The sequence below is a fragment of the Pyrus communis genome, chromosome 9 (assembly GCF_963583255.1).
Source record: "Pyrus communis chromosome 9, drPyrComm1.1, whole genome shotgun sequence".
Taxonomy (NCBI): Eukaryota; Viridiplantae; Streptophyta; class Magnoliopsida; order Rosales; family Rosaceae; genus Pyrus; species Pyrus communis.
The window spans coordinates 2,584,695-2,596,467 of record NC_084811.1 but is presented as its reverse complement, the minus strand read 5'-3'; the positions used below and the strand labels follow the sequence as shown (position 1 = coordinate 2,596,467).

At 37.1% G+C, this 11,773-nt stretch overlaps 2 protein-coding genes across 2 annotated transcripts; both read right to left on the bottom strand.

The window, feature by feature from the left end:
* Positions 1-189: 189 nt before the first annotated feature.
* LOC137744993 (mitogen-activated protein kinase kinase kinase NPK1-like) lies at positions 190-5,408 on the bottom strand. Its single transcript, XM_068484833.1, has 17 exons — positions 4,992-5,408; positions 4,559-4,600; positions 3,875-3,940; positions 3,677-3,787; positions 3,523-3,603; positions 3,327-3,404; positions 3,139-3,221; positions 2,904-2,985; positions 2,726-2,826; positions 2,545-2,584; positions 2,324-2,383; positions 2,191-2,240; positions 1,881-2,088; positions 1,543-1,788; positions 1,138-1,427; positions 995-1,062; positions 190-657 (listed from the first exon to the last, which is right to left on the bottom strand). Exons 1-17 carry the CDS (start codon positions 5,271-5,273, stop codon positions 554-556), a joined length of 1,992 nt encoding a protein of 663 aa, XP_068340934.1. The 5' UTR covers positions 5,274-5,408; the 3' UTR covers positions 190-553.
* A 1,075-nt stretch (positions 5,409-6,483) lies between these two features.
* LOC137745474 (putative UDP-glucuronate:xylan alpha-glucuronosyltransferase 5) lies at positions 6,484-9,045 on the bottom strand. Its single transcript, XM_068485432.1, has 2 exons — positions 8,253-9,045; positions 6,484-7,409 (listed from the first exon to the last, which is right to left on the bottom strand). Exons 1-2 carry the CDS (start codon positions 9,043-9,045, stop codon positions 6,484-6,486), a joined length of 1,719 nt encoding a protein of 572 aa, XP_068341533.1.
* Between the last annotated feature and the right edge of the window lie 2,728 nt (positions 9,046-11,773).

Below are 11,773 nucleotides of genomic sequence, written 5' to 3'. Positions count from 1 at the left end.
TTGGCTGTTCCTCCGGAGATCACACTTTTGGTGGCCTTTCGTAGGCGCTTCTTTCTTTGTTTCTGGGTAGTTAGTAGTTACTGTGTTACCCTATTTAGTTCCAATGTAACTACTCAGAGAGAGAGAGACAGAGATTACTACAAACATAAACCGCTATTAATCACAACAATCAGAAACACACATCAAAAGTGGCAATCTATATATCATGTGCCATAAGATCCAGATTACTAAATCAATAATACAATTTCTATTCACCGGATACCAAACATGAAAACATGTATAATTCGCCCGCCCCAAAAATAATATACTCGTATCCAACAATTTTATACAGGCATGCTTACACTAGCTTGGCCTTTGATAGGACATACAAGCAATACCACTATAGGTGGTTGCACAAAGAGAAATTGAATTGGACGAATCAGATGCTGCAGCACTGCTGTTTCCTTGTGGAACTGGATTTTGGAAAGCCGGAGCACCGCAGGCATTTACTGCTACGACCCAAACTCCAATCCAAAGATGAACTCTCAACAGGAAGCTATGACCGACTTCTAAGTCATTTGCCTGGAGATGCAAACCTAGTTCGCTCTCTCTGCCGATTTAAACCTCGATCCTTCGGAGATAATGTTTTCCCTCCTACACCTGCTTGGCGCATCATCTCTGCAAAAACAAGAAATTTGATAAAATCATTTTAGTTAAGTGACGGTTGAATAACATATAGGATGGTTTGTTGGTTTACATGTTTGTCATTTGTACAACTAAACTTCAGACAAGATATGTTAACAGTACAGAGATATAATCTTCGTGGGCAAATCAAAATCCCACAACTTCAGGACTATTGCGCCAATCAACATAAAATCTTAAATGATTTTATTTGTAACCAGAATGCAAACGGTCCTTCAAACTTTAACCAAAATGATGGAGCACAAAAGACAGCTGCTATAATAACCCTATATAGTTGGAATTAGAAACCACACGTGGAAAAAGTAAACTCTACCTCGCTTTCTCGCAAGCTCTAGATCAAGCTCTTCTTTCCACTTCCTCTCTCTCTCAGAGGAGCTCATACTGTGAGAAGTATCATATATCAGATTACTCAAAAGGGTAGAGAGAGGAAACAGAAAAGAAATGACATGAACTAACCTTGGACTGCCTGGCTCTTGCTGACTGCATGGAGGTGATGGCATGTCGTGTGCAGTTTGAACATTTGCATTACCAATATTTGAAACCAGCCTGCCATTACTCCCAGGGCTTCCAGTACTAAGAGCATCAGCTACTCCCCTACTGGGTGATCTACTTTTGGGAGGTAATTTCAAGTACCTTGAGGTAGGTTCATCAGGCGAGTTATCCACAAAATTTGGCGAGCAAATTACATTCAAGCTGTTGTAGAACTCTTCAAATAATGGCGTTTGCAGCTTTTTAAGTTCTAGGGCCTGAGATTTGGAAAAACAGCACAGTTCAGAAATAATCAAGTCCAAACCAAAATTTACAAAAGCATAATATCACAACATAGAAGACACCTAATACTGACTCCAACCAAAACTGTACCTTCTCATCCAGAAAAGCCGTGATTTTTGATTCAGTAAGTATATCGTCTTCCTCCGCAAGTGATGTTCCACAAGGAAATGAAAAATCTTTTTCTCCCTCTCCAATTGTTCCAGAGTTGCCGGCAGGAAAATCAGTTTGGTGATTGGTATCCAGACCCAGATCCATTCCATTTTGTTCGGTTTGTAAACCTCCACCAAACTTGCACACCAACTCATCATCAGTGGGTTCACACATTGGGTTAAAGCTCTGGCATAACAGAATAGCATGCAAACAGTTAGTTTCTGAATTTCTTGAGTGCTTAAAACTTATCTAACTCACAAGGGCACAAATTCATGTACCTTGATGTTGTCAGGCATCAAAGAAGAACTGAGCTTTACTTCACCCACCATAGTATCGTCTTTTTCATCAATCTGACACATATCATCATCATTGCTGTTTCTTCCCCAAGTGGCTCTACTTTCCAGCAACTTGTTAGGATGTATAGTTGAGTGTTGCAAACTGCCCAAATTACACAAATCATCCGAATCTGGGCAAGTTGACATCTCGCTGGCAACAAAATTGATGCTACCATGTCAAAATCCTCCGAAAAATCATTAGCAAAAAGTTTCTATTTTACAAGTTCCAAAGAAGCATAATTGTAATACTTACAAGGTGTGCAGGTTTGGAGAATACGATGGAGATTGGAGTTCTGAATCTTCCTGATGATAGCAAATTAAGTGTCACTAAAACGATTTAAATGGTGAAAAACAAACACGACATTATTCAACATCTCACTCATTACCATGACAGAAGTACGAAAAACAGGATCTGATTCCATATTCTGCCCAGTTACGAATGGATGCTGCATGTAGTTGAAAAAGTGTAAGAACTTGATAGGATTGAAGGGAGCATCGCCAGTCAAAAGCAACAAACAAATTGCAGTAGAAGTAGACAATGTGCAACATGTATTACCGGAAAAGGAACTCCAATACAAGAACGAAAACTTAATGAATTTTAATTTACCTGAAGCAACTCAGATGCAACTGACCTCAAATGCGGTTCCCTGCCATAGGACCAAGGTAAACATAAATTCAGAACAAATAAATACTCGAGTGGTAAGTTGATTGTTACACAAGAAATATATTTATGGATTAAACGGAATGGGTAATTGCAACATTTAAAGAAAAAAAGATCAGTAGCATACTTTTGCAGACATTTTAGCAAAAAATCTTTCGCCTCAAAGGATAGGTGCTCAGGGATTGGTGGATGAGACTTTGTTGTCCCTATATGAAAGAGAGCAGCAACCTAGAAACACATGCCATTAGTGTAACAAGCAAGGGGAAAACTTTCTTAAGAAAATAAAGAGTTAGCAGAATAATTACCTCTTGGTACTGTTGGCTCCAAGGAGGCTTTCCAGTGGCCATCTCAATCACAGTACATCCAACACTCCATATATCAGCAGAGCTGGATAGTTATTCTTATATATCAGTATTCTTTACTTATCCAGAATAGAATACATAATGTAAATTTATTATCACTATCTAGGAAGAAGCGCCAGCATGATCGAATAACATGCTTGAAATCAAGTAGATGTTAAACGGTAATAATTGTGCATACAAGCTATGACCGGTCTGGAGAATAACTTCAGGAGCCATCCAGTATGGTGTACCCTTCATAGACTTAGCACCAGAAATGGTTGCCTGCAACAAAGCACCTCTCAATTCAATAGGAGATGCATTATAAGTAACCATGCATAAAAAGTACTGCACATCTGAAGAGAAAGGAAGGAAAATAAGTTTTTGTACCAGCTCGACGACCTGTTTGGATGCCCCAAAATCCGCAAGTTTGATGCATCCTTTATTATCAACAAGGATATTTGCTCCCTGAAAGTTAAAACGAGATGCGTATTAGCCACTTACAAGGAAAAGTTAAGGTAGAGTCTAGAAACATTCTTGTACATGCATAGTTGCATACCACTCACAGTTAAGGTGGAATACCTACCTTAATGTCCCTGTGCATGATTCCATTTTTGTGTAAATATTCTAGTCCCAATAGCAACTGCTTGGTATATGTTTGTATTACCTGCTCAAAAAGATTGTTTAAATTTAGCATTCAAAACACCTACTGAATACAAAGTTAGCTGGCAAGAACTTACTGCCTCAGGGAAAGATCCAAATTTCCCCAAAAGTGATGATATGGATCCACCAGGGACAAATTCCAACAGAATATTCAAGGTATCGTCCTCCCTCACTGTACCTAAATATCTCTAAAATCCAAAACAAAGTACATGCTACAGGGTCAGAAAAGTGTGGGACTTCGAGAGTTGATATAGATACAAGGCAGTACTACTCACAACAATGTTTGGATGAGACAGATTCTTCAGAAGCTTTACTTCTTCTTCAAGCTCCTTGATGTGAGCCTACTTGTAGCATTAAAACCATTAATCAGCAAATTATAAGCAACTAAAATGATAAGATATCAACTGTAATACTAAGAAAATCTTCAGAAAATGTTTCAGATGTCCAAAAAATACTAAACTCTGTTGCTGAAAGTTAAATGTAAAAAGCAGTGATATATAGATCAGAAGACATTACACTTCATACACAACATCCACTCATACGCCTCATGCACCTGAAATTCACTCATAAATGTGAACAAACATCTAATATAGAGGGCAGCTATCCACCACAATCACATCCTATGTGCACCTCAAGGCTCACACACTTTACAGTGACACTTATGCTCGCTCTCCAACACCCTCAATGACACCCAAGACTCGACGCGTCCTGGGCATACACAAGAATGGATTTATGCTTCCTTCTATAGCAAGTTAGCAACAATGGGTCCGAAAACTAACCATCTTCAAAAACTCTCCAAAATTCTAGGATCCTGCCTATGACCTCATCCAACTTTTCAAGTGCATTAAAGGAAGTGAGAGGTGGTAAAGAGTCGACACTGATCCATCACAATCATCATGACCAACAGCATATATAATTCTAAAATCTTATAATTGCAGTAAGACGAGTTCAATTCAAACCTGTGCTTTCTCCTTTGAAGCGCCATTTGCCGCAATCAGAACCTGCAAAACAACCAACAAACATTCAAAACTATACTCTGAACCAAATACCAGACTGATCTAGCTATGAAACTAGTAAATTGAATACTCCAAAATGATTATAAAAAAAAACTCAATATTTAGCCTAAACCAAATATCAAAAACGAAATCAACTCCGAAATGAAAATTGGGGGAAAATCCAATTTGATTAGAAACAGCTCCAGCACCACCTCCAGATCAAAACCCATATAAAATCAAGCTTAAAAACCCAAAGCAAAAGGTCAACCAAAATGCCGAAAAAATTAACAAAACCCAGATGGAATTAAAAACCGAAAAAAAAAAACAAAGAAAAAACTTCAGAGCCTAGAAATAACGCCAAAAGCAGCAGAAAACTCAATAGGATAAAAAAGTGGACCTGTTTCACCGCAAGAAGCTCTCCGGAATCAAGATTCATGCCCATGTAAACACGCCCAAAGGCACCGCAGCCGATCAACTCGCCCTTCCGCCACCGGATCGGAGGAGCGTTTTCCTTCGCCATTGCCGGCAATGGAAGCGGCGGAGAGGGCTTGGAGAAGACTCTGGATTTCCGAATGCAGGAATTGATCTTGTCGACTAGGGTTCCTCCTTGGGAGTCTTCATTGTCCGATGCTGGGCGGAACACCAGTGATCGGCGAACTGATCCGAAAATGTCTTGCATCTCCCTCTCTGCGAGTGTTTGTGTGGTTTGATTGAGAGAGCGTTTACGTTCTGCTGTTGATTTGGGGTTTCATGTGATCGGCAGAGTAGAGTGAGAAACTTGGGAGGAGAGAGAGAGAGAGAGAGGGAGGAGGGAAAAAGGTGGAGGAGTTTTTTGAAAAAATAATAATAACAAATGAAAATAAAATAATATGCACTGAAATCTTCTGTTGGCTAGGGCCAAAATAGAGGAAATTACATGTTGTAGACTTTGTAATTTGTACTATATAGTTTATTCTTTTGATAAAATTGTACCATGTAGTTAAGTTTTATTCCTTCTGTCTCCCAACAAGAGGTCATACGTAAAACAATTTCGTCGTCATTGCAGCATTTCAAACCATACAATGTTACGTGTAAATTTATCAACATAACAATACACTATTGAACTACGACGTCATATAGCAGTGAATTTGTTTAATGCAAGTTACACAACATAATTGACATATTTTCTTTCATATCAAATATTCGAAAAATGTCTATAGTTCAAATCTCTATCTTTTATACTTTTTAAAATAAAAGATGAGGAAGTGATGATGGTCGGAAAGTTACTAGGTAAGCCATGGTTTGGTCGGATTGCTTTATATTATAAATGAGATAATGGGAGCATATGTCATGATGGTTGCCTGGTTAAAACTTTATTTTCTAATTCACAATGCATCCAAGATTTAAGTTGAAAAATTTGAAAATATGTGTGATTTAAGTTGAACATTGATTGTATACAAACTTCCTCATTACTTATAAAGTAAATAAAGGTAAGGTTACTAATTTAGTTAATTTAATCATTGTGTCTTTGATTCAACAATTTTATCATTATGTTTGGCTATAGTTTACAAGAACAAATGTAAATGAAATAGTAGCTGAATAATACGCTTCGCTATAATCCTTGTGTTAGCTTTTGGTAGCTAAAGTAGTTCATTAGTTTCAATGTAATGGAAATTGATCGATAACAATGACAAAGTTTTATTCCACTAAGTAGAGTCGGCTGTACGAATTTTAAAACACCACTGCGTTCGGTTTTTCGAACAAAATATAAATACTGCTTCTCATACATATGTTTAAATTTCACAATCCACTTGTTCTTTGGAACCCAAGGCACTAATCAACTCAAATCATGAAAAAAAAGACCACAATTACATAAAGTTACACACCAAAAATTAAAATAAAAGCAAGGACTATATATACAAATGATGTTGTCTGGGGTCCTTAATCACAATTTTCCAATGTCCATCAGAATAATTAGCCTTCGCTGCTTTCACTCTCCTCGTCTTCAAATTTTCATCCATCTTCTTCGTCAAACCACAGTAAGATTTCAGCTTCTGTGGCATCTGATCATACACTTTCCACCATTTCTCGTGAGCCGAATCGCTCGCGAAAATGCTTCTTTTATACCCTTCCCAGTTGCAGTCATAATCTCTGTAACATGCCCAAGGCTTGAACCCCAAGTAATGTAGTGCATAAAGGTCCTCAGCCATCTCATGATTTGCACCTTTTGATCCCCCGAAACATTTTAGTGCATTTAGCCTCCAAGGCAACCTATGCCACCAAGTAAAAATCTCATTCAAAAACCCCTGATCGCCGCCGTTGTAAGACTCGAGTTTGGATGTTTTTTGCGTTAGGTATTCGAACATGCAGTTCGATGGCTCCACAACCATCAAGCCGGAGTTGAACAACACCCGGTTATTCCCCACGGCTGACAACTGTTGGTGCACGAAGAAACTATCTATGTTCTTGAGGACTAGAAGATCCGCGTCAATGAAAATAACCTTGTCATACTCCGTGAGCTGCCACACGCGGAGTTTGCTGTAGTTCCATTCGTTGTACGACCCTTTTTTAGCAAATGCACTTCGGATTCTCTGGATTCGCTTGATCTTCCATCCTGCCGCGGTTAGGCCTTGGATGGATTTGGGAGTGATGAAGTCATCTGCAAGGAGGACTAGGTCTTTGGTGGAGTTGGTTTGCCTGATGCTTCGAGCTAGGGCTATTGCACCACACACATAGGCTTCTGAGGAGTGCAGGATTGTCACATAGGCAAGTCTACGTCCCTCGTATTGAATCCATGAGCTTGTTTCTAACATGAATTTTCTCCAGATTTCTCTGCCTGCAACAATATATTCAAATAATTTACTTAGACTAAATAATTTGTGAACATTTTTAAACAATTAATTAGATGGACATATATATAATTTACTCTAATTAAGTGGCACCATATAGAACAGTTATAAGTGTGAGATTTTACTCCCCTAAATTAAATCCCCTTCTTTTAACTCAAAGCTTTTGCAATGTTCTAAACTTTCGACCTTATTCCACTTTGTCCTTAAAATTTTCAGCTTGATTTTGAGCGTCCCTAAACTTTCAATTTCCCTTCCCTTTTCCCCAATCGTCGATTTTGTCACAATTTTGCTGTTAATAGTCAATTATGAGTAATAAAAATGACAAACTTTGAGAAGCATATACGTCAACAAAATTGTACATCCACGAGAAAGTAGAAATATGTAGAATTTTGATAATTGAGTTAGGAGACGAAAAAATAATTAAGGAGAATTGAATCTTACAGTTTTGCTACATAACGCGTTTATTGTACAAAATGGACGAAACTAACCCTAAATTTGACAGAATAATTGACATGACAACGGCAAGAGGACATTGGCACTAACTAATGTTTAGGGGTGATGTTCTAAACTCAAATTTCATGATACAAGTGGAACAAAGCTATAATACCATAATCCTACAGAAGAAAAAAAAATATTAAAAAAAAAAAACCTGCTTAGACACTAATCTTAGGAGATCCTGTACACATATCATCAAATGTTAATTAAGGATAACCAATCAGTTGATTTTCATTACAAAAGTAAAAAGAATCGATCAACTGACTGAAAGTATGTTGGAACTGCAGGAAGAAATCAATTGTGATTAAACTAGTAAATAGTTAGTTAATTAGTACCTGTTTCCGCATAACCTGAGGCAACTTGGCAAGATCCAACAGGCATATGCACAATTTGTTTCAATCTCCCAATATTAGGCCTATAAACCCAATAATTCCCTCTATGCATCAAAAGATCATCACATCTGAAAATCTCCACCATCGGTCCACAATCCCCGATAAACACAACGTACACCGTCCGATGAGCATCGGGCTTCATCCACCCTTTACCCACCACTAGATTAGCCACCATCAAGTTAACTTGTAACCTAAACACATCTCTAATCCCTTCCCTGTCACTCGTCCCATTTGGTCCACAGGGAACCTTGGCCAGTACCACATCTATGCCCTCGTAATGCTCCAGCTTAGGAATTGGGATTTCCGGACACTTCGGCTTCCCCCATTTCTCGTCTTCATCTATCCATTCGGGAAAATAGTCCTTCCATTTCCGATCCCTAGCTACGCGTTCGAATGCCACTGAGACTGCCTCTACATCCGATAGTCCATGGAGCTGACTATGAATGTGTTCATCTACGTTGACCAAACCTACCTTAATTTTTCTACCCTTGATTTTGAATAGCTTGGAAATGGCAACGAACCAATCTACGTTCTTTCTTTCGTTCTTGGTTTCATTCTTGATAACCTGTTGGTTTCGAATGGTAGCGCAATTATTTGACTTGGTGGGACGAAAGTTAAACGAGATAATTAGGCATAGGAAGAATAGAGAGAAAATAATTAGATAGAGAACGGAGGGGACTACTCGTCGTTTGGCATAGGAGGAGGAGGAGGAGGAGGAAGAAAACTTGGAAGCCATATTCACATAGTTTGGTGAAGGAGCAAGCATTTGTACATTCGGGTTGTATATATGTGAGAGAGAGAGAGAGAGAGAGAGAGAGAGAGAGAGAGATGAAGGGGAATTTGACGTATATGGGAAAGGGTTTTAATGGGAAAGTTTGCATGGGTGGACGTTGGAGAAGATTATATTTTGCTTATATATGAGATTGCATCCTCGAGCGTATGGAGAGCGTTTTAAATCATTGTTTAAATTTTTCTTTACAAAGATACAATGACATAAATAGTGAATTTGATACTTTATAACTCCGGTCTTAATTATTATCCTTGTAAAGAGGTCTTAGCGTAAAAAGAATCAAGGAAGGAGAGAAGAAGAATTGGCTCATATACACTATCTTTCAGAGGAACGTAAAGAATACAACGATATATTTATGAAGTGAGACTGGCGAGCTTATAGAAGATTTATTTTGTTGAAACGGTGATGAAATATATATATATATATATATATATATTTGAATACGGATACTTTAGGTAACTAGGATTTTTTTTTTTTGCTAAAAATATGTGAAATTCACTCATATTTGTGGGAGTGTCACAGTAACTACGAGTGCTTAGTAGAACTATTTTTATGAGTGAGAGAGTCACGATTTTTTTTTGGTTGACAACAGGGCATAAGCTCAAAAGAAAAGAAAAGATTACATAAGAAATCACCACACCTTAGCTATATCTGCAACTAACAACCAACGAAAAAAAGAGGAGCTTGAATATTTTTAATCTCTTATATCATATATTTCATGGATTGAAAAAAAATAGTTATGCCATTGATAACATATATTTTACTTCTCGAAGTGAAGATGGAGATCCGCTCACAATAATACAGTTTATTGGAAAAATATTTATACCACATTTACTCAATTTCCAATTAATTAAACTATTACTTTAATCAGGTGGATTACTTTGACCCAAAAAATATAGAAACATGTGAACTATAGTTAATCCAAACACAGGCTTATAAGGTAGACAGTTCGAAATGCTAGAAACGTATCTTGCATTTTTGGCCCTAGTAGTCATGGTAGGATAATTTTTGCATTTCCGCTCAAAATATTATTGTTAAGGGGGTTACCGTTATTCGAAATCTATTAATGTAACAAATCGTGAAATATTAAAAAAAAATTATTGAGTTTAATAATCTTCCATTTCTCGATAATAAAAATTCCTTCAGTAATTTAACATGTAATTAAACAATAAACACTTTGTTCAAAAAAAAAACAAAAACAATAAACATATATAAATGACTAAACGGTCTCCAAATTAAGTGAATTCGTCAAGAAGTAATCTTTTAAAAGATGATAAAATGAATGAGCAATTCCAATTATAACGTTTATACGCTAAAATGATGTCATGTTAATGGAGAAAGACCTACTTACTAAAAATGAAGAAAGTATAATCCATAATAATATTATAACATTTATTTTGAGAATAATAGAATCCAGATCTAGTCCGTACAAGAACCTAAAACAGTAAAACCAATTTGACGATAAGCTCCCAACGCAGTCGGGCCATTGTCATGGAAGGGCATAGTGAGCCTGAAGAGTTCTTTCTATTCCCTAAGTACTGTTTGGCACGTGGGATGAAACAGAACATAATGAGACGGAACATCTCATTTCACGTTTGGTGTGTAAAAAATAGTGGGATGCGCTATTCCACGTAATGAATTTTAGTTAAATTTCCGTTTCATCTTCCTTTGGAACGACTCATTCCATTCTTGTAGAACACAAACTTATAAAATTTTAAAACAAAAATACCCCTTATCTTTTTCAATATTTACACCATCCAAATCATAAAACAAACCCTAAAATTATATCATCTTCTTTCCATCTTCTCTGCCGCTGCCTTTCTTTTCCCGTAGCCTTCCTCCTCATCCTCTCCCATAGCCTCCCTTTCCTGTAGCCTTCCTCTTCATCCTCATCCTCTCCTCCTCCTCTCCCGTAGCCTCTCTTTTCTCTTTTCTCACAACACGCTACAGATTGACCCAGGTATCTATCTTTTCTTAATTCTTTATTTTTCTTCTTTATAAGGTCAGAATCAGGTTTTAATGCCTTAATCTGAAGATTTTGGTATTGTAATTCTATTCAATTTGAAAAATTAAATTAAAAAGTGAGGGTTTTAATGTTAAATCGAATTTTAGGGTTAGGAATTAGGAGCATATATTTGCTAATGTTACAAAGAACACACTTCATGCTCATTGATAGAGACGTCAAAGATTTACGAAGAAACATGAAAGATGATAATGCTAATGGTGTCTCCCTGGGTAGTGAAACATCAAGTGTGCATATTTTGTGTTCTGTGTTTTTGTCTCCCTGGGTTAGGAATTAGGAGCAGGTATTTGTGTTGTGTGTTTTTATCTTTTGTTTATGTGTTAATATTTGTGTTAATATTTACCAACTACATCCGAGTGTGTGTATTTTGAAAGGAAAACTAATGAAAAGGGCTTGAAAACTTTGAGTTTTAACGATAAGGACAAAATAAAAGGTAAACTGAATAATACCCATGATTGACTTTTTAGTGTAAAAATGTGGTTTTTCGTTAAAATAAACAGTACCGAAAATTTTTCGTTAAAGCTCCTTATTTTGAAATGTTAGCAGCTCAATACTCGAGGATTTTCTTTCGTAAAAGAACCCCTTATGCTTCACCGTGTGTTTCATCATGTAACTGCTAGCTATGAGAAGGAACTCGTGGTGAATTATTCT